Genomic DNA, 18,783 nt, shown 5'->3' with positions numbered 1-18,783 from the left:
AGGGAAAAAATGTTTGTGGTTTGTTGGGATTTTTCTGGTTGGTTTGTTTGTTTGTTTTCCTGCACATGTCAAAGGCTATAATTTATTTTCTCTTATTGGGAGAGCTGTCACAACTGAAGAGCCTTTTCTGCTGGGATCAAAATTCTTGTTTAATTGTTTCTGTGATAATCATAATCTTTCTGTTAACAGGCGTTCTTCATAACTGCTGTGAGGCCTACAACATTGGGCTCCTAGAGGCAAAAGTGTTTTCTGGTCCATCTAAAGAGCAGTTTGGATACGCAGTTCAACAGTTTGTAAATGAACAAGGCAAATGGTAAGCAGTTTGAAGAGATTGTTATATGTCAAGTTAAAAGGTTAAGGACAAGTTGTTGCAGCGTGGTTATCTTTAATTCTGCATTTCATTTAAATGCATTTTGGTTAATTAATTTTTACAGTAGAGCTGTCTTTCCAAAAGTAAATATGTTATTCAAACAAAAGTTGAAATATTCTAAAGACATATGCATATAAAAGTTCAGGCTTCTTCCCTTTATACAGTGTATTCTGAGGTCTTTCTGTTAATCTTTTACTTTCACCTCCAACACATCAGTTTCCTCAGATTCACAGATTTGTAGAATTTTAACTCATTTCATTCATTCCTGTACCAATAGCATTTTTGTTATGTGTTATATATATTTGGGATATTTTTCCATTTTAACATTGTTGAGATTAAAACAAATTATTAGGGCTGGCAAGTTATAATAATTAATATTAAGTGAACTTAAATTTATATAATTTTGTCTCTCATACAGTTTTGTTTGCTTCTCAAGGGACAACATACTTGGATTCATGTAACACAATTCTAGCAAAAGCCTTGTGTCTACTCCATGTCTTCCATCATAAAACTTGATGTGAAATCTACTGTTGCCACCACATGAGGCTTGATGAGTAATTAGTAAAATATTTTTTCTAGTAATGTTGGCTTCAAAAAGAACATGAAAATACTAACCCAGAGTAAGGCCATCTAGTGGAAAACACATTGTTGCCTCTTCTGCAGCCTCAGCAACCACAAAGCTTAAGGTGTCTTTCCTGGCAAAGGATTATATGTCTATAAATAATTCAGTGGTACTCAACTACTTTAAGTGGTTATTTGTGTATGCGTGGCTTTAAGTCTATAGCAGAAAGTCACACAAGTTTCATATATATTATCATAAGTGGAAACAACATTTAAGGTATATCATTCTCCATAGACTGAAACGCTGTCAGAAACAACGTAGCTACAAACTGGAACGTTTAAGTGATGATGGATGGATAGTAAATAGCTCAACCTTTTTCAGTAAAAAGTAAAATGTCAAAACATTAAATTCATGGAAATGCATATGAAAATGTATTTTATAGTTAAATTTTGGAAAAGCCCATACAAAAATAAGGAGTTAGCTGAGACACATATGCATAGCCCTGCACAGAGGCACTGTGCAGTTGCAGTTGGTTGCATATGCGAAGTTGTAAGACTATCTAGTTCTTGCTGTGTTTCCAGCATTTTTGTGTTTACCACCAGTGACCAGGAGACAAAGAGAAGAGCAGAGCTGAATCCTGCAAATTAAGAGCTCAGCTTTTCCTCTCCCTTCACTGGGTAGGCTCCCAACCTACTCCCACGCCTTGCCTGATGTTGTGGTGGCTTCTCGCTGTGTTTCTGCCTGCTTTAATTATGTGTTTAGTCACCCATAGATCAGAGCTAACTTTTTAAAAAAATTCTCTGTAAAGGTATTGAAGGAGAACAAAGATGTCTGCCTGAAGTGAATTGAATGCTTTGGCTCACACATGGAAAAATTACATCTTATGTTTTATCATATAAGTATTTCTATAAGCTTGCAACAGGAGCATTAAGTTCCAGATGCACTCAAGCCTTTTTAGATTTCCCTGTTTTATTTTTACTTCTGATATAATAATTCTTCCACTAAAACTTTCTTGGATTATGTGTGGTTGAGTTTGGGAAAGTAACTTTTCATTAACTTTTACTATCATCTCCTAAGTATATGAGTATTATGAATCCGGTAAACTTTTCTGTAGATAGTCACTTCATCATCTGTTCATTCACTGCATGATATTTGACTATAGCTCCAAAAGTCAGAAAATTTACCAGCTCCTGTTTGAGTAGCCATGACTCCTTAGAGAATTTTCAGTGAAGAAAAGCTCTTTTCAGTCTCCCTCTCAAGAAATCATTAGGCAAGCTTAAGAAGAAAAGCTGTTTTATTATCTTGTTCTCTTGATTTCTAAGCTATTTGCTTTTTCTTAGGACAATCGAGCTTTTTCTTGTGTGCATTATTTAAAACAAAAACAACAACAACAAAAAACACTCAAGCTGTTTAGTAGAGCTGGTTTCTCCTGCAAGAGACACAGAGGCTGCAGTCCATGTGCAGAGCGCTTGTTGACATGGCTGAGCTAGGACTGAGATAAACAGTCTGAGCTTTGCATAAGATTGGGCTGCTGCTTTCTCTCAGGGGGGAGTATTTGTCAGCCTATGCTTTTATGAAGAAACCATCACTGTGCCTCAGGAATGTGATGCCCTTCAAAACTGTGTTCAGGCACAGTGGGGCTGCGCACCACATCAAATGCTGCTGGAGTGGCACCTCTCTCCAAGGGAGACGTTATCCAGAATCTGAGATCCACCAGAAATTTAATCACGTCCTAGACTTTGCTTCTTTTAATAAATTCACATGATGCTATATCAAATACAGATTTAAAAATCCTCCTGTACTCTCGTAAAGAGCAAAAAGTAGAGATACAGAAAATACCAGCAGATAATAGTTTTGTTATTCAGCTGTATTTCTGGGAGATACCTCTCTTGAGGCAATAAGGGCTGGAGAAAATCATGAAGAGAGGAGAATTTTTGCAGAATTGGTACTGCGTGCAGCAGTTCATTATCATGTTTCCTTGGAGATGAATTCGGAGGCAAGAGGGAAGACAGTGCAATCAAGAACACATGGCTATAGAGGGAGCTGATACATGTTGGGAAGCTGTGACACAAACCAGCAGGGAGTTTGTGTCGCAGCTCCCAGAAGGGAGCCCTTTCTGTAGAGAGTCATATGATCCAGGTTAATTGGACACTGGTTTGCTGTGCATTGATGGGCATTACAAGCATGTGATGCTCATAAATGAGGACAAACTTGCAAGTCAAGCACAGCTCAAACTTTCCACTGTGTCTGGTGGGAATTTTGAAACAGGAGCTCTTTAATGAACTCAAGGAAAATTGTGAACACCAAAGTAGCTCAGCAATTAGAAAAGTTTAAGCAGTCCACCATGGATTTAATTAGCCACAACAGAAACATCATTCGTTTACACTCTGGTTCTTCCTGTCATAAGATCCTCTGTATTTGAACCTTAAATTGAGAGCAAATTCTCTCTCATTTTATAAACATCATGTTTTAGAAAGGTGGATTGTATTCTGTCAAGTTTGTATTGAATGTGCATGCCCTGAGCAGGAGCTGATAGTACCTTCTACCAAGATAACAGTACTTACTCCATGCTGAGATTTGGTTTTATATCCTTCTCAGGTGAGGAAGATTGAATAGCTGATATAACTGTTAACATGCTTTTTCCTACCCACATGTCTTCTGCCTTTGGACACATCCCACAACAGAGCTAAAATCTCAGTCTGCTGTTAAGGTGCTATTTGGTATCAAGTTGCAGCCACCCTGCTCAGTTGTGTGTGTGCTTAGGTTTGGGAATTTTTGAATTTTGTTTTGGAATTTGTTACAGGACTTTTTTTAAAATATTGTTTCATTCCATATCATGTCAGTAATGACACCTTAATAGGTACTGCCCTTATGGTTGTATCACATAATCATTGCACTACAACATATTTTTTCAGTTCTTTAATTTTTGCTCAGTAGTCATCAAAGGACAGAAGTCTTTCTCCTGAGCTAAAATTTTGGTGAAAAGGCAACTTCTGTAGAAGCTTTTATTGAAATAAATACATTTGCAATGTCTTATGATTTTAATGAAGATGGTAAATTCTTTCTGCCAACACTTTTTGTTTTTAAAAAAAAAAAAGAAAACAGAATGCTGCCATTGTTACAGCTCTGTCTCTGCAGTGCCAGCCCCAATGCCAACACTGAGTTCTTTGCCCAGCTTTTGCTTCCCCTGTGCCTTTTTCCTGCTTGGAGGAGCAGCCTGGCATTTGTCTTCTAGGCCTTTTAAGTTTGCCAGTCAAACTCTCTTGCCATACCTTGCTGTAGGTTTTGAGGTTTTGAGTCTTTTGTTCAAGGATCTAAAATTTTAGATGGTGGTAAGTTTTGTATGTGCAGAGAAGCATCTGAGAGTCAAATTTTCTTGTCTTCATATCTATTCATTGCTTCCTGTAATTCAAGGGAAAAGAGCCAGATGATCTAAGAGGCCCTTTCTACTTTTATTTCCCTGTTTCCTATTAGCCATCCTTATGTTTTAAAAAAAAATGCATAAAAAGAAAAAAAAAAAGGGAAAAAAAAGTGCCCCACACCAGAAAACATAAAACGTGCTCTGACAGCAGCTGGGAATCCAGCTCTTCACCATGAATTCTGATTTTGTTTTCTGTTACATCACGCTTTGCCAGTTACTAGCTTTGTCATGGTGTAATTTCCCAGAAATAATTCCTGTTCCACTTTGATCTGCCACTCCTGCAGCCTGTGTGGTATGTCATTGCTGCTGAACTTTATTTGACTTCATGTCATTCCATTGCTTTGTATACAGTGTTGGAGACTGATTAAGAAGCTGGATAATAAAGTTCATGGCAATATTACTTGCTTATCATGATAGTATTGTCTAAAGACAGTCCACAAGAACACACAAGGAAGCTTTGTAAAAATAAATATTTAACTCACGGCTAAAAAAGACCCTTAATTAATACACTATACATGATACAATTTATTTGCAAATAAGCATTTTCAAGTATTTTAGTGACTATTTCTGGCATTCTTTCCTGATACATGAAGCAGAGTGAAAGAGAATGTGCTTCCTGTTTAATCACAGTAAAGGATATCTCTGTGGTAAGCAGGATGCTAGCCAGATACTGTAATGGTTTATGTTAATTTTCAAAGGCAAGTAGAATTTACTGATTCCTAATTTAGATTAAGGCTAGTATAAAGCTTAAGTAAGGCTCAGGGTATGAGAGAAATAATAATTATTTCCTAGGACCTTTAAAGTTAACAGTTAAAAGTACAAAGCTAGGTTTGGCAGAAGTTTATTAATTACTTTCTCTTGGGAGCTTATTGATGGCAGATTAGTTAAGTCAGATAAGTGCTTATTAGATATTAGTAGCTTTGTTCATTTCTGAAAATCACAGTGTCAGTAATATTGCTAAGTGTTAAATTCTGTGTATGAGGTGACAAATTTTGGCTTATGGCACAGTTACTGCATGGAGATTCATAGACCCTATAAATGTACAAGGGAGGCTAATACAGCAAAGGGGGAGGTAGTATAGTAACTTCCAGAATAGTATGAGGAGTGCCAAATGAAAGACTTTTGCTTTCATTTGCTTTCAAACAAAAACTTGTTTGCTTTGGGCACAGTTGGTTTAGATTCAGATTTGTGTTTAAAATTGTAAGGCAAACAAGACAAACTCTTCTATTTTACTGTTTGTAGCAACAGCTACAAGGTTAGTTTTAGGGATAGCAAAAGTAAAATACAGCTCTGAATAATAAAGTCTACAATTGGATTTAATATAAAGACTGATGGTTCCTTGGTATAAATAGACGTCTGGGTTGGAATTAATATTGAGGTTGGGGAAAATGGAAGTTTCAGAGTCCACATTACAGCTGAACTGCGTAAAACCCATGGAGTGAGCACACATATGCATGTTGAAAGGGCGAGAACTGCATTTTCCAGGCTCTGTGGATGGTGTTTGTCTCTAGTGCATGCCGATAGCAAGGGCTGGAGTTAGGCCTGAACTTAGACTTGGATTTAGGGACAGCTAGTACTCAAGCACACTTCTCTTCTTCTCTTGGTTCTCACTGTGTTTATGAGTTGAACTATGTGCTTTGGGCTTCAGGATAATCCACGGCTGCAAAGCAGTGCCAATGCAGCACAGAGATTTACAGTTTCATGACCAGATGGAGTGGTGCAGAGGGTATTTCCAAGATCTGTTAAGGTCATTCATTACGCTGACCTCCTGGGAAACTTAGAAAAAACATGCAAATATTTATAAATGTATGCAGTGCAACGTTCAGCTCAGCAGTTAATGGTGAAAAGCTGTTCCGGTTTCAGGTATTACACATGCAGTGTTGCCATCCTTTTAAAAACTGTTTTCTGTTTCCATGAAAACTGTTAACCCTTTCTCTCTTCCATCATCCCATTATCATTCTAATAATTGTAAAAAAAATGTAGTACCTAAGGGTACAGTCTCACCAAGGGGTGAGACTGTAGCACCACGGCTTCCTCCTGGCCATCACTATTGACCAGAACCAGCCCTCTGTATCACTGCAGGTGTGTGCAGGTTGTATCATCTATTGGCACATGACCAATGGAGTAGTATCTCATGAGCTCTGGTTATTTAGTCCTGAGCTCTGTTAGTTTTGATTTCCACTGTGCAGAAAATAACAAGATCAGAGGCCTTCTCACAGATATTGTAACATACACTGTTTTTACATAGGTAGGTATTTATGTGAACCTGAATTGCAGGTTTAGAGATGCTAAAAGTACACAAAATTGTGTACTGCTGCCTGCATAATCACTGATTTACAAGGTAATTCAGAAGGAGGTAGGTATTTTTAAAATCTTCTACACACAAAAAGTAGCATCTAATTCTGGTAAAACAGAATGATAGTATTTGTACTCTTACACTTGTGTTTAATTAAGATGAAATTAAATTTTTTTTTCAAGATCAGCAGTATTTTCACAGAGAAAAAAAAAAAGGGCTCAAACCCTTGCTTGTGTTCTAAAACTATGCTTTTTTATCAAAGCCATTTTATTCAAAGTAATTCAAAGAAATAGCAGCAGTAAAAACAGGTGATGCCTGGAGAGTCAATATGATATATAGCAATTTCTCTGAAACATAAAGATTTCATAAAATGTTTTCTTTTTGTAATGCAAAGCCTTTGCATTAGCTCCTATCAAATTTTAGAGGACAACGAATTTACTTTTAGCAACCTGTTGACCAACTGAAAATATGATTTCTTATAAAACTCCTTATTCTGTACTGGGGTCCTATTGCTTGTCCTTTAAATATCCCATAGATGTGTTAATTACCACATACTGTTCTGAATGAAAGGAAAGTCATATTGCTGCTGAAGCAAATACTCACATACTCTGCTTTCTAATAATTTTTTTTTATCCCTTGATATCATCTTCCTATGGTTATGTTTTACCTTACCCTTATTTCACCTTATGTTAAACCCCATAAAGAATTGTCGTTCTCTTGCAGCCCTACACAGTGCTATACTGTCTATTGATTTAACTTTCTCAAAGTTGTGCTGAAAAATAGGTGTTCTTAAGCACTGTTTTCAGGGGTGAATTCACTGGTTTTGTGAAGGCTTTCAGTTAAAAATTAAAGGGATCTTAAGGAGCAGATATTGGAGGGGCAATATTATGGCAGATGAAGGAATGAAGAAAAGTGAATCACTTCATATTGTAGGCACAAATTATCATAAGATTTCACTCTCTTGTTCAGGATTAAATACTTAATACAGTAGAATGTTATCACCTGCAGTGTTTTCCTTCTGACTCAGTGTTGTCAAGGTGTGGCAGTGTTCAAGCTGTGACATAAGCATTTGACTGTTGCTGTGCAGATCTGTAGGAAAGGCTTCTTATCAGTTAAAAGAATAACTTAAAAGTAATCAGTTCATAGAATCGTGGAATCATTTCAGTTAGAATAAACCTGTAAGATCAAGTCCAGTCATGAACATAAGGCTTCCAAGCCCACCACTAAACCCTGTCCCTAAGCACCTCATGTGTCTTTAAATACCTCCACTTCCTTTAGCTGCTGTTCCAATGCTTGACAACTGTTCTGGTGAAGAAATATTTCCTAATACCCAATCTAAACCTCCCCTGGCACAACCTGAGGCTGTTTCCTCTCATCCTGTTACTTGTTACTCCCCACTTCAATACAATGTTCTTTCAGGTAGTTGAAGAGAGAGATAAACCCTCAGCCTCATTTTCTCCAGGCTAAACAACCACAGTTCTCTCAGCCACATGTCCTAAAACTTTTTCCTCTAAGGCCTTCACCAGCTGTGTTGCCCTTCTTTTGACATGCACCAGAACCTCAATGTCTTTCTTGTAGTGAGGGGCCCAAAAAAACACAGTATTAAAGATGCAGCCTCACCAGTGCTGGGTACAGGGGGACGATCCCTTCCCAAGTCCTGCTGGCCCTGCTATTTCTGATACCAGCCAGGATGCTGTTGGCCTTCTTGGCCACATTGCTGGCTCATCTTCAGCTAGCTGTCGACCAACAGCCCGGGGCAGCTTTGCAGCCACTCTCCCCCAAGCCTGTGGTACTGCCTGGTGTTATGATCCTAATGCAGGACCTGGCACTTGGCCTTGTTGAACTACATGCAATTGGCCTCAGCCCATGGATCCAGCCTGTCCATATCCTTCTGTAGAGCTTTCCTACCCTCAAGCATATCTACACTTCTGCCCAGCTTTGTATTGTCAGCAAACTTACCAAGGGTTAACTGTGGGCTGACAGGACAATACTTTTTTTTTTTTTTTTTTTTTCTCTCATTCCCCAACATATATATTTCTAAATGTGTATACGTCTATATATATTAATATTTTTGCTGGATTTCTCCTGGTACTATAACATAATGCCACAGACAGAACAGTAGCACATATTTGAGGCAGCTTTATCCCCAGAGGCTTCCCCACTGAAGTTTGCCCTGGTGATTCCAGTGTATTAACATGCAAAGAAAGCTTCTGTACAGCTCTGGAGAAGACTCCTGAGTGCCATAGGTGCTGTATCTGGGAAAAGGCGTTTTACCTAATATCTGCAGTGTGCTATGCAATAATGCTGCCAGACGTTTCCAGTATCATTAAAGACCAGTAGCTAATGAAGCTCCTATTACTTTAGGTTATTGGTTGGTTCACCCTGGAGTGGCTATCCAGCTAACAGAACAGGAGATATCTATGCATGTCCTGTTGGAACGTCCAAAACAACATGTGAAAAATTGAATTTACAAGGTAAGTGACGAATAATATCTTGCTACAATTTTTTCCTTTTTCTTTGTAATAGGCCAATCTATTGTACAAGTAAGTGAGTGGATATGAGTGAGTGGATATGGCATTTTCTGCCTCTGTGTGTTAGTAAACTTAAGTATAAAATGGGATTTTGCATACAGTGAAAATAGAGGGCAGCTGAGTGTGCTGAAATGCCTATTTTTAAGTTTATTTGTACTGCAGAGCATTTCTGTCCATTGCTCCTTCCAAGTTTTTGTCCAAAGCCTTTCACCAGATCAGATGAGTCTGGTGTCCTGAGGAATGCAACAGTAGCTGCTTGGCCGCAGCTATTCAGCCAGCCAAAAAACCTCAATAGGTAGACTGTATTTTCCTTCCTTTAGCCTTCAGCTCCTTTGAGGGCAGGAACTCTAAGTGTTCATACTTAAGTCATGTCTATAGGTAATGATTAGCAAATTTTTGACAAAGACTAGCTTTAATTTCTTTTGTCTGAGAATTGTATGCAGCCATTTGGAAAAGGCATCATAAATTTCGAGAAATCAGGCTTTTGAAAAGGAATTCTATCTTATTAAATTGCTTCTACATCTTACTATTCCATCAATTAATTAATCTCATTTTATTTCAGCTTTAATAAATATTCCAAATGTGACTGAGATAAAGGAAGACATGAACCTTGGTTTGACTCTGATACACAACTCAAAAACAGGAGGATTTTTGGTATGTATCAAGGACATATTCAGTACACACAGAAATCCTTGAGGTGAATGAAGAAACTAGAATTCTTCACATTTTGTATAACTCCAGGCTGAATGTTTTATTATACAGCATAGATTAGTACATATTTTGCATATTTTAAAATATTCCATCCCACTGACATTACCTAGGATAAATGAATCAGGAAAATTACAAATTCTCTACTTTGCCATTCATGTAAATATTCAACGGAATAGCACATAATTAAAGATTCTGTAATTTAAGTCAGACAAGATAGGCAAGAATATTCCCTCCATGGACATCTTTAAGGCAGTCTTTTATAGTTCTGATTATGCTCTCAAAAGACAGTATGGAATCTCTCCTCTACCATACACGCTTGCATGGATATTAGAATTTCTAATCCCATGGACCTGCAGTGTATATTATTTGGTTAGTGAGCTGGAGGAGAATGCATTTTCTGTTTGTCTGTTCTGCAAACCACTCTCTTTGGAGCCTGTAGAACAGATTTGGTAACTGAAAGGAAGCTAACACTTGTTTAATAAGTTTTATACAGTCTTAACCATAAGCATGAAAACTTGCAGTAGAGGTGTGTACCAGTTTGATGCATACATTGTAGGCATGTACAGTAACTAAGTGAAATAATAAACTATAGACAAAAGAGCTTTGAGACTTTAATCTTCATGATTTTCTGTTGCATGTTCCTAGTAATTGCAAAAGCATTCAAATGTTTATTACATTCATTACCACATAGCCCAGTTCACTGAAGTACTTAAAAGCAGGTCTAATTCCAGCCATTCCAGTAGCTGTCTTGGAGTTACAGTTAATCATAACTTCAAAATCCAGCAACAGTACTCTTCTTGATTGTTGGTTTGAGAAGATACTGATTAAAAAAAAAAAAAAAAATCTTATTCTGTCTCTTGGATAATACCTTTAATTACTGTTAATACTGTCCCATACATACCCACTTTTAATGAGGATCGGTAGTTACAGTAATTTAAAACATCTCATGCAGGAAAACTTGTATTTTCTAATAATACTTGAACTTCTCTCAGTTAAAAAACAAAACAAAACCAAACAAACTTTCTAATCTATACATTATTGATTGACTTTCCTTAAATTGCATGAAGTTTAAAAATAAAAAGTTGCATGCTAAGACATGAACAGTTAGCCAAGTCTTTGGCAACAGGCGTCCTTTTTGACATAAGAAGAATGGAATACTGGAGACAGGTGCTTACCTGTGACACAGCCTCCATAAATATCAAAAGCCCCATGACTTGGTTGTGGCAAGAACTGGACAAGAAGCTGAGACTGCTCACAATTGCAAGCTGCTGCCATCCAGTATGTTGCCCTGAGACTCTCTGGCAGCTGGCCCCTGTGGCACGCTCTTTGGGTTATGCACAGGGCTTCCTCCTCCCAGCTCATTGTGCTCCTTCCTCCTGTGGCTGCTTTTCTCTCAGCCTCCATCTGCTTGCACCAGTTTGTGCTGCACCCCTGGGCTGCTCAGCTGGAGCGTGACCCAGCCTGGCATGTCTGTGCTGGAGCTCCCAAGTGCTGCTGGTTCAGCTGTTTGGTGCCATGTGATTGCTCCCCACAGGTATCCTAAGCACAGGGCAGTCATTTCCACTCGTTAAATTTTTCTGAGGCATGCTTAGTCCTGTTGGAAAGGTGCTTAAGAATTTCACTGAAGGTTAACAACTTTCTTCTGTATTTCTGATTTAAGATTCTATCAGTTTATTCTTGGGGCAGTGCTCTGCCTTGTCTTGAAAGGAACAGCTCACATCTCTCCACATGTAAAATCTCCCTTCTGTGTGTAACATCTCACAATCTCCTCTTTGCTTTGCCAAACAAACAGAGCTTTTTGTTTGAAATGCTCTTTTTTTTTTTTTTGAAATGCTGTCTGCATGCTTATGGTCAGCCCACAATCAGTCAGCGCCCAATCCATCTCTTCCACTCAGTGAGCTCCCAGTTCATGTCCCCACTTGGTGCTATTAGTCCTTAAGGGCAGGTCTGTGCCCCTTTCTGATATTCCAGTTTTCAAGGTCATCAGTTCTTAATATGTGATTTCCCAGTTTTTCCCTGCAATAATGATGCATCTTAAATTTCTGACTGTAACAATGCTAGAACATTAGAGCTTTTTTTTTAAAAAAAAGAAAAAAAAGTGAAGATCAGCAAAGTTTATTAGAACATTTCTATTTTTCCCTTCAGATTAACATCACAATTTTGAGTTACTATTAATACAGAAGAAAAACACAAAATGGGCAAAAGATTGATTTTTAAAAGAACTTTAAATTAAAAAACTTCAAATTAAAAAACACTAAATTTCCGCCAGTTTCATAGTTAGCAATATAGGTTATTTATTTTGTATGTCTCACCTCTGTAAATATGTCTTTTCCCGTAATGCTAATCATACCCTGAGTAGCAACTAAAAAGAGCACTCAATATCAGATAACATAGATATACTTCCTTTCTCTTGTCTAGAAAATCTTGTCAAGTATGTTAGGATAGTTTGATGTAGCCTATCACTAGTAAACCTGTGTGTGATTTAGCTCATTTTCCATTTACTTCTGCCTTTAGTTACTTTTTTTTTTTTCCAGTATTGTTGAGAAAAGCTTAATTGTGCCTTTCACTCTTCTGTTCATAGATACAGATGGTGCATTTTCTGTTTTCCAGGTTCTCCCAGCTGGATAGGGAGATCAGAAAGTATATGTAACCAATCTGTCATTTCTTTCAGAACTGTTGGAGAGAGGTTATATAGAGGTTGTTTTTTTCCTTGAGTTCCTCATATGACTTTCTTTTAAGGAATCATTCCCAATACTCTCATGACCAAATACTGTCTCAGAATAAATACTGCCTTTTTTATCTAGGTACTTTTGTACTCATCCTTCAAATATCAAGTGTGGCTGTCATGTAAACAGGTTGTTGATACAGCTGAAAACGTTTCTTTTTAGCGATAAAGGAAAGAATATTTTTTTTTTTTTCATCAAAGAAAGAAGATTATTTTCCCAAGAGTCAGTGAAATATGTATTTGAGGAGTACACGAGGCCAGGGCCAAACTTCTTTTAGGTACAGCAAAGTAGGGCAGTGGATGCTGTGAGGCTGCAAAGTCACTGAAGATGATGAAGTTTAGCTTATAAATATTTTAGCGAAGTGATTTTCCTTTGGGAACAAGGCTTCTCAAACTAATAAATGTGTGCGTGCTCACTGATCACAAAGTTCTTCAGTTGGTGGTAATCGGGCATACCTCAAGAAGGGCTTTCTTTGCGTTTTTGCGGCGATCTGCTTGGCCATGGCGCTGATGCCATCTCCTGGTTAGTGGAAGTAACGCGCATAAGCGCTGTGGCGTAGAGCAGCGCAGATTCCTTGCAGACGAGGGGTTATAGCTGTGCGTGGTGTGGGGGGCTCAGCTTGCTGGAGGAGGCACTAGGATGGTCATGCATAGAAAATCCTTTCAATGAGAAAGTCTGTGAAAGGGATTCACTGTCGCTGTGATGGCAAAGTATGTGGCCTGATAACCCCAGAGGGCTCCTCTGATCCTGTAGTCTTGCCTACTGTCCTTCGGTATATGGATACACTGAGACAAGTATTTGTCATTTTTATAGTTTCTTTCTGTTGTTATTTTTAAGACTTGTGGTCCCTTGTGGGCACAGCAGTGTGGAAGCCAATACTATGCAACAGGAGTCTGTTCTGAATTCAGTCCAAGTTTCCAGATCCTACGAAGCTTTTCTCCTGCTGTTCAAAGTAAGGCAACATGTGCAAAATAGATTCAATTAAAAAGACATATAGAATGAAATCGAGATACGTTGTGCTGGGACTCTTGGTTTGGGATTTTTGGGAAAAAAAAAAAGAAAAAAAAAGTATGTGCAAAAAGCAAATTCCTGTGATTCACATCTAAGGACTGGCAAATCATGATTTGATACTGATATGAATATAAACTCACTTGTCTGGATTCAGAGGATTGCACCAGTGCAGGCTCAAAAGCTGCACATGATTTTATAGAGTCTTGATGCTGGCAAAACATTCTTGGTCTGAATGGTTGCCTGTGTGAGACTTAAATATGCACCTCTGGATGTAACCAAAGAGTTGTATATATATTGAGACTGAAAGTGCATTTAATGTCCACTCTTTATTTTGTTTTAGAGTGTTCCTCTGTCATAGATGTTGTGGTGGTCTGTGATGAGTCAAACAGCATTTATCCCTGGGATGCAGTGCGAGCATTTTTGAAAAAATTTGTGCAAGGCTTAGACATAGGCCTTAACAAAACCCAGGTAAGTCAAAGACCTCTTTGAGACTGATCTTAAAAATAAATAAATAAATAAAGGCCAGGGGGTTTATTATCAATTTAAAAAGAAATAAAGTGTGCTTTAGTGTAACTACGGTACCTCCCAAAAAGCCACAGATTATGCAGTTTTCCTGTATCTTTCAGTGCTGTTTTTTTAATTTCATAGCTAACCTATTTCAAAAGGGATTAGTAATTTGATTCAAAATGTAAACCAACTGGAATAGAAGTCTAGGTTATATCTAGGAGAGTCAGATCTATTTCATGTATTAGGTGTAAAAGTAATTAAAATACGGTCTGTGGGGATCTGCTAAAAGTAGAACAGATTTTTTTCTGTAGGCTTCTCATACAGCTCTTACCTTCCAACTGCTGCATCTTTAAAATAGGAGTTTTTCCTGCTTGTTTACTGTCTGATCTTTGAGTTCTTTTTTCCTTTTAATTTGATCATGGTAAGGAAAATTTTATTGCTTTTTTTTTTTTTTAAACATTTTCTGTCTTTACAGTTGTCCATTTTCCATAAACAGTTCTGGGAACAAAGACTGAAGCACTGCAAAACTCTCTCCCAAAGGCTGCCTTCTTCCTTGGGCTTACTTTGGAAGTGAGGTGCTTAAAAGCTAGGCTTCCTGCTCATACCTTTCTGAATCTCACCTTCAGCTTCTACTCTTCTCTTCTTTGATACTAAATGTACATCTTAGCATATGTCTTTAGCTTCACCTGTATTAAAAATAAATAGGGCCTGCAGTGCTGGCAAGTAACTAACCTTTAGGATTTCTTTAGAAAAGTTGAGATTGAGGTACTCTTATGTTGTAGAATTTTTGCTGTTTTCTGTTTTGTTTTGTTTGGGTGTTGTGGGTTTTTTGTTTGTGCATTTGTTTGGGTTTTTTTGTTTGTTTTGTTTTTTTTTTCCCAGAGCTCCCTCTGTTATTGCTATCCCTCAGCTCTTCCAAAAGTAACCAAGAAAACATAACACCTACTATTTCAGATTGTTTGCATTAACGCATTGTACTCCATAATAAATTACATAAGGTGCAAAATAGCATCATAGCTTTCTTTGTTTTCCAAACATGTTAATATTAATTTACTTTATATGTGTTGAAAAAAAAATGATAACGCTATGTGCATCTGCAGATCTTTTACTCCAGCCTGTTAAGTGTTATGATTTTGTGTAAACAAGTGTAATGTGTGATAATCTAACATAATCTCTTCATTTGCATAGGTGGGTTTAATTCAGTATGCCAATGATCCCCGTGTAGTGTTCAACCTGAATACATATCAAACAAAGGATGAGGTTGTTAAAGCAATGGAGAGAACATATCAGAAGGGAGGAGATCTCACTAATACTTTCAAAGCCATTGACAATGCCAGGTAAGACATATTGATTACCATGAAGCTATTGTAATTTACCTTACAAGGCAATGAGCACATCCTGAATTTCATTGCCACTGCACGTGCATGTGCTCAGAGCTTCTGAGGAGGTTCCCCATGCCAAGCAGAATCATTCAGGTACATTTACAGTGCCCCGTGCAGAACAGTATAGGGATATGAAAACTAGACTTGCTGAAGAGCATGCCTTTAACCATTAAGTGCAGGTTAAACCCTACCCTAAAGTTGTTCTGGTACCCCACGGAATTCTTTGGGCTGTCACAGGTGTCTAAACATGACAGTGCATTGAACATCATCACACTTTGGTTGATTACACAGAAAATATGTTATCATGTCTCTTGTCAGTTTGTCACTGCAGGACCAGAAGTATGAAAAATATGAAAAACTTAAAACACGTGACTGAATACATATACGAACCAGGTCTGTTTCTCAACAGGAAGATGCTATTGTGCAGCTGAATCAGGGACAGGAGTCTATGCCAAAATATCTGTTGAATCAAATGGCATCGAAAATTTTTAGAGACTCGGCCTTCAGTGGAGTTGATATTTGCTGTAGTGTTGAGGAACCTATTATTAATATTCTTCTCCTTTTGTTTAAACTTGGTGGAGCCAATTTGTGGCTACTCTGGTGTCACAAAACAGTAATAGTCGTGACAAAACCACCTGTTTATTTAGAAACATTTGTACAAAACCATAGTGATTTTATTGCAATGCACATTTCTGTCAGAAATTCCATCCAGTCGTACTTGGCATTCTTTTCTACTTCCTTGATGACATTTCAGATGCTTCTTTGAGCAGTGTTTTGAGAAGAAGCTATCTGGACCATAATTGAGAACTCTTATAGCAGACGGTTAATTTGCAAATTAAAGAGCACTACAGGTGCACCTTGTTTTAAGACAGTGATGGACATATTCATTACAGTATATATACTAAATTCCACCCATAATAAATTGACATGTGATAAATCCCATATTTTATAACAGACAGTATGCCTTCTCACCTGAATCAGGAGGACGTCCGGCAGCAACCAAAGTAATGGTTGTTGTGACAGATGGTGAATCCCATGATGGCTCCAACTTGAAAACAGTGATAGGCAAATGCAATGAAGACAATATAACCAGATTTGGCATTGCTGTAAGTAGTAGTAGAACTGTACGTATTATTGCAGTTTTTGAAAGATCATTTTGTTGAATATGTATGAAAATGGATGTTCTATATATAAGGTGTATGTAAGGCCTGCGTTGTTATATTGCTGAGACTGAAACTAGGTGAAATTAATCTTTATGAGCTCATGAAATAATATTCTTTAACTGGCTGAAAACTAGTATTACCTGAGCAACTTCAGTGCTTTTCTGCTTTGCCTCGGTTTATGTATATTTCTGTCTGAGTGGTCTCTTGTATAGGAATAGTCTGATAAGCAATTCTGTAATATGAATGAAGTTTTTTTTATTTTTAATTTCTAAAATATTTACACAAATAATAGAGAGGGAAACGGAGTAACACCATAATTTTCTTCACTCTTCTTACTTTGTTCTTTTTTTGCCCAAGGTTTTGGGATACTTAATCAGGCATGAACTTGATACTAAAAACTTAATTAAAGAAATCAAAGGAATTGCCAGTCATCCAACAGACAAGTATTTCTTTAATGTGTCATCTGAGGCTGCACTACTGGAAGAAGCAGGAACACTTGGAGAGCGTATTTTTAGTATAGAAGGTAAAATATTCATTGTCTCTGAAAAATTAGATCAGATGGTCCTAGCTGATGACCTAAGGATTTTATTTAGCTTTGCCTTGGTGTAGTACTGTGAAAACAAGGGGCAGGTGGAGCTGCAGGCTGCTCCCTGCTTCCCAGGAGGGTTCTTGTTTGCATAGATGTTCCCCAAGCTATTCGACCCTTTATAAGCCTGGGTTTCAAATAAGTTTCTGCAGTTTGTAGGAGATATTCCCCAGATGCTGAGAGTTTCTGTCAGGTCATGCGCTTCAGTTATCCAACAGGGGCTTGTCAATATGCACCCAATTGTATGTGGGGCTATTACCACTGAGGAGTAAAAGTATCTTTATGCTTGATACACTGTGTGAATGGTAAGCAAATGTAAGTTTAAAAAGCAAATCAGAAGGCTAGGTTCCTGATTACAGAACTGAAAATCTACAGTAATACAATCTGTGTAGTGCCTACCAGACTCCATCCCCAGCATCACCCACAGTCCACTCTGTAACGTTGGGAGGAAGGTGCTGTAGAGATGACCCAGAGGCACTTTGTCCCAGAAGTCCGCTTTTTAAAGTCAATTTAGACCCTACTTCAAACACTTGTCATCTGCCCTCAGGCCTCCCTAAGGAGCTTTTCATGGCTGCAACATTCCTGTGCTCATGATGAAATCTTCCCTTCCCTTTCACCTCTGTCTATTCCTTACCAGGCCCATGCTGCTGATCGCATCAAGGAGAGTGGTTGAGATCCCCTTGTTGGGTTCACTCCAACTGAATTCCTGTTACTTGAGTCCCATCCATCTAGCTTAGGAAATATTCCTGGATGTCACAATATTTTAAGACAATTCCAACAGTATTTACAAGTCCTATATGACAGTAAACATTAACACTGTATTTGGAAGTTGCCAACACACAGTTATTAAGGTTGCCAGTTTCAGTGTGTTATTAGTGCTTCCTAGGAAACAAAAATTGATTAGCCACAGTGACAAGACTGTGCAGATTGAGTCAAGCTATCTTTATCATTATCTTCTGCCTTTTTTTGGAAGAGACTCATAGCATGGCAGCTCCATCTTATCAACTTACTATTAAATCCTCCAAATATCCTGTAATTTATTAGGTCTCAAATTTCTGTTGTTTGTAAATGTTGGAAATGCTCTAACAGAATTGGTGGATTTGGAAAAAATAATGTACAGTCCCTATATAGATATAGAGAGGCAACAAGATGGGATCTATTGGTTGGTTCTATAGGGTTGACCATACGTTAATATCTTTTTTTACCAGGTACAGATCAAGGTGATACATTCCAAATGGAAATGTCACAGGTGGGGTTCAGTGCAGGATACGCACAAAAAAAGGTATGTTAAGTACTTAGTGATATGAATAGATGTAATTACATAGGATTGTAGAATATTTTAGGCTGGAAGGGACCTCCAGAGGTCATCTGGTTCAACCTCCCTACACAAGCAGGGACATCTCTACCTAGGTCAGGTTGCCCAGGGCCCTGTCAAGCCTGACCTTGAATGACTCCTGGGTTGGGGCCTCCACCACCTTGCTGGGTAGCCGATTCCAATGATCTATCACTCTTACATT

The 18,783-nt window shown here is 38.0% G+C and overlaps 1 protein-coding gene across 1 annotated transcript; it reads left to right on the top strand.

The window, feature by feature from the left end:
* Positions 1-189: 189 nt before the first annotated feature.
* LOC103769685 (integrin alpha-2-like) lies at positions 190-18,548 on the top strand (the record flags this gene model as incomplete). Its single annotated transcript, XM_008936947.1, has 9 exons — positions 190-313; positions 9,014-9,123; positions 9,743-9,834; positions 13,455-13,569; positions 13,969-14,096; positions 15,324-15,472; positions 16,473-16,623; positions 17,038-17,203; positions 18,475-18,548. Coding segments are annotated over 9 exons (1,109 nt in total), but the record flags the coding sequence as incomplete, so codon positions are not given.
* Between the last annotated feature and the right edge of the window lie 235 nt (positions 18,549-18,783).

This window comes from Merops nubicus, unplaced genomic scaffold (genome assembly GCF_000691845.1).
Source record: "Merops nubicus isolate BGI_N331 unplaced genomic scaffold, ASM69184v1 scaffold5730, whole genome shotgun sequence".
Classification (NCBI taxonomy): Eukaryota; Metazoa; Chordata; class Aves; order Coraciiformes; family Meropidae; genus Merops; species Merops nubicus.
The sequence above is the reverse complement of the archived record's forward strand: the minus strand, read 5'-3'. Positions and strand labels throughout refer to the sequence as shown.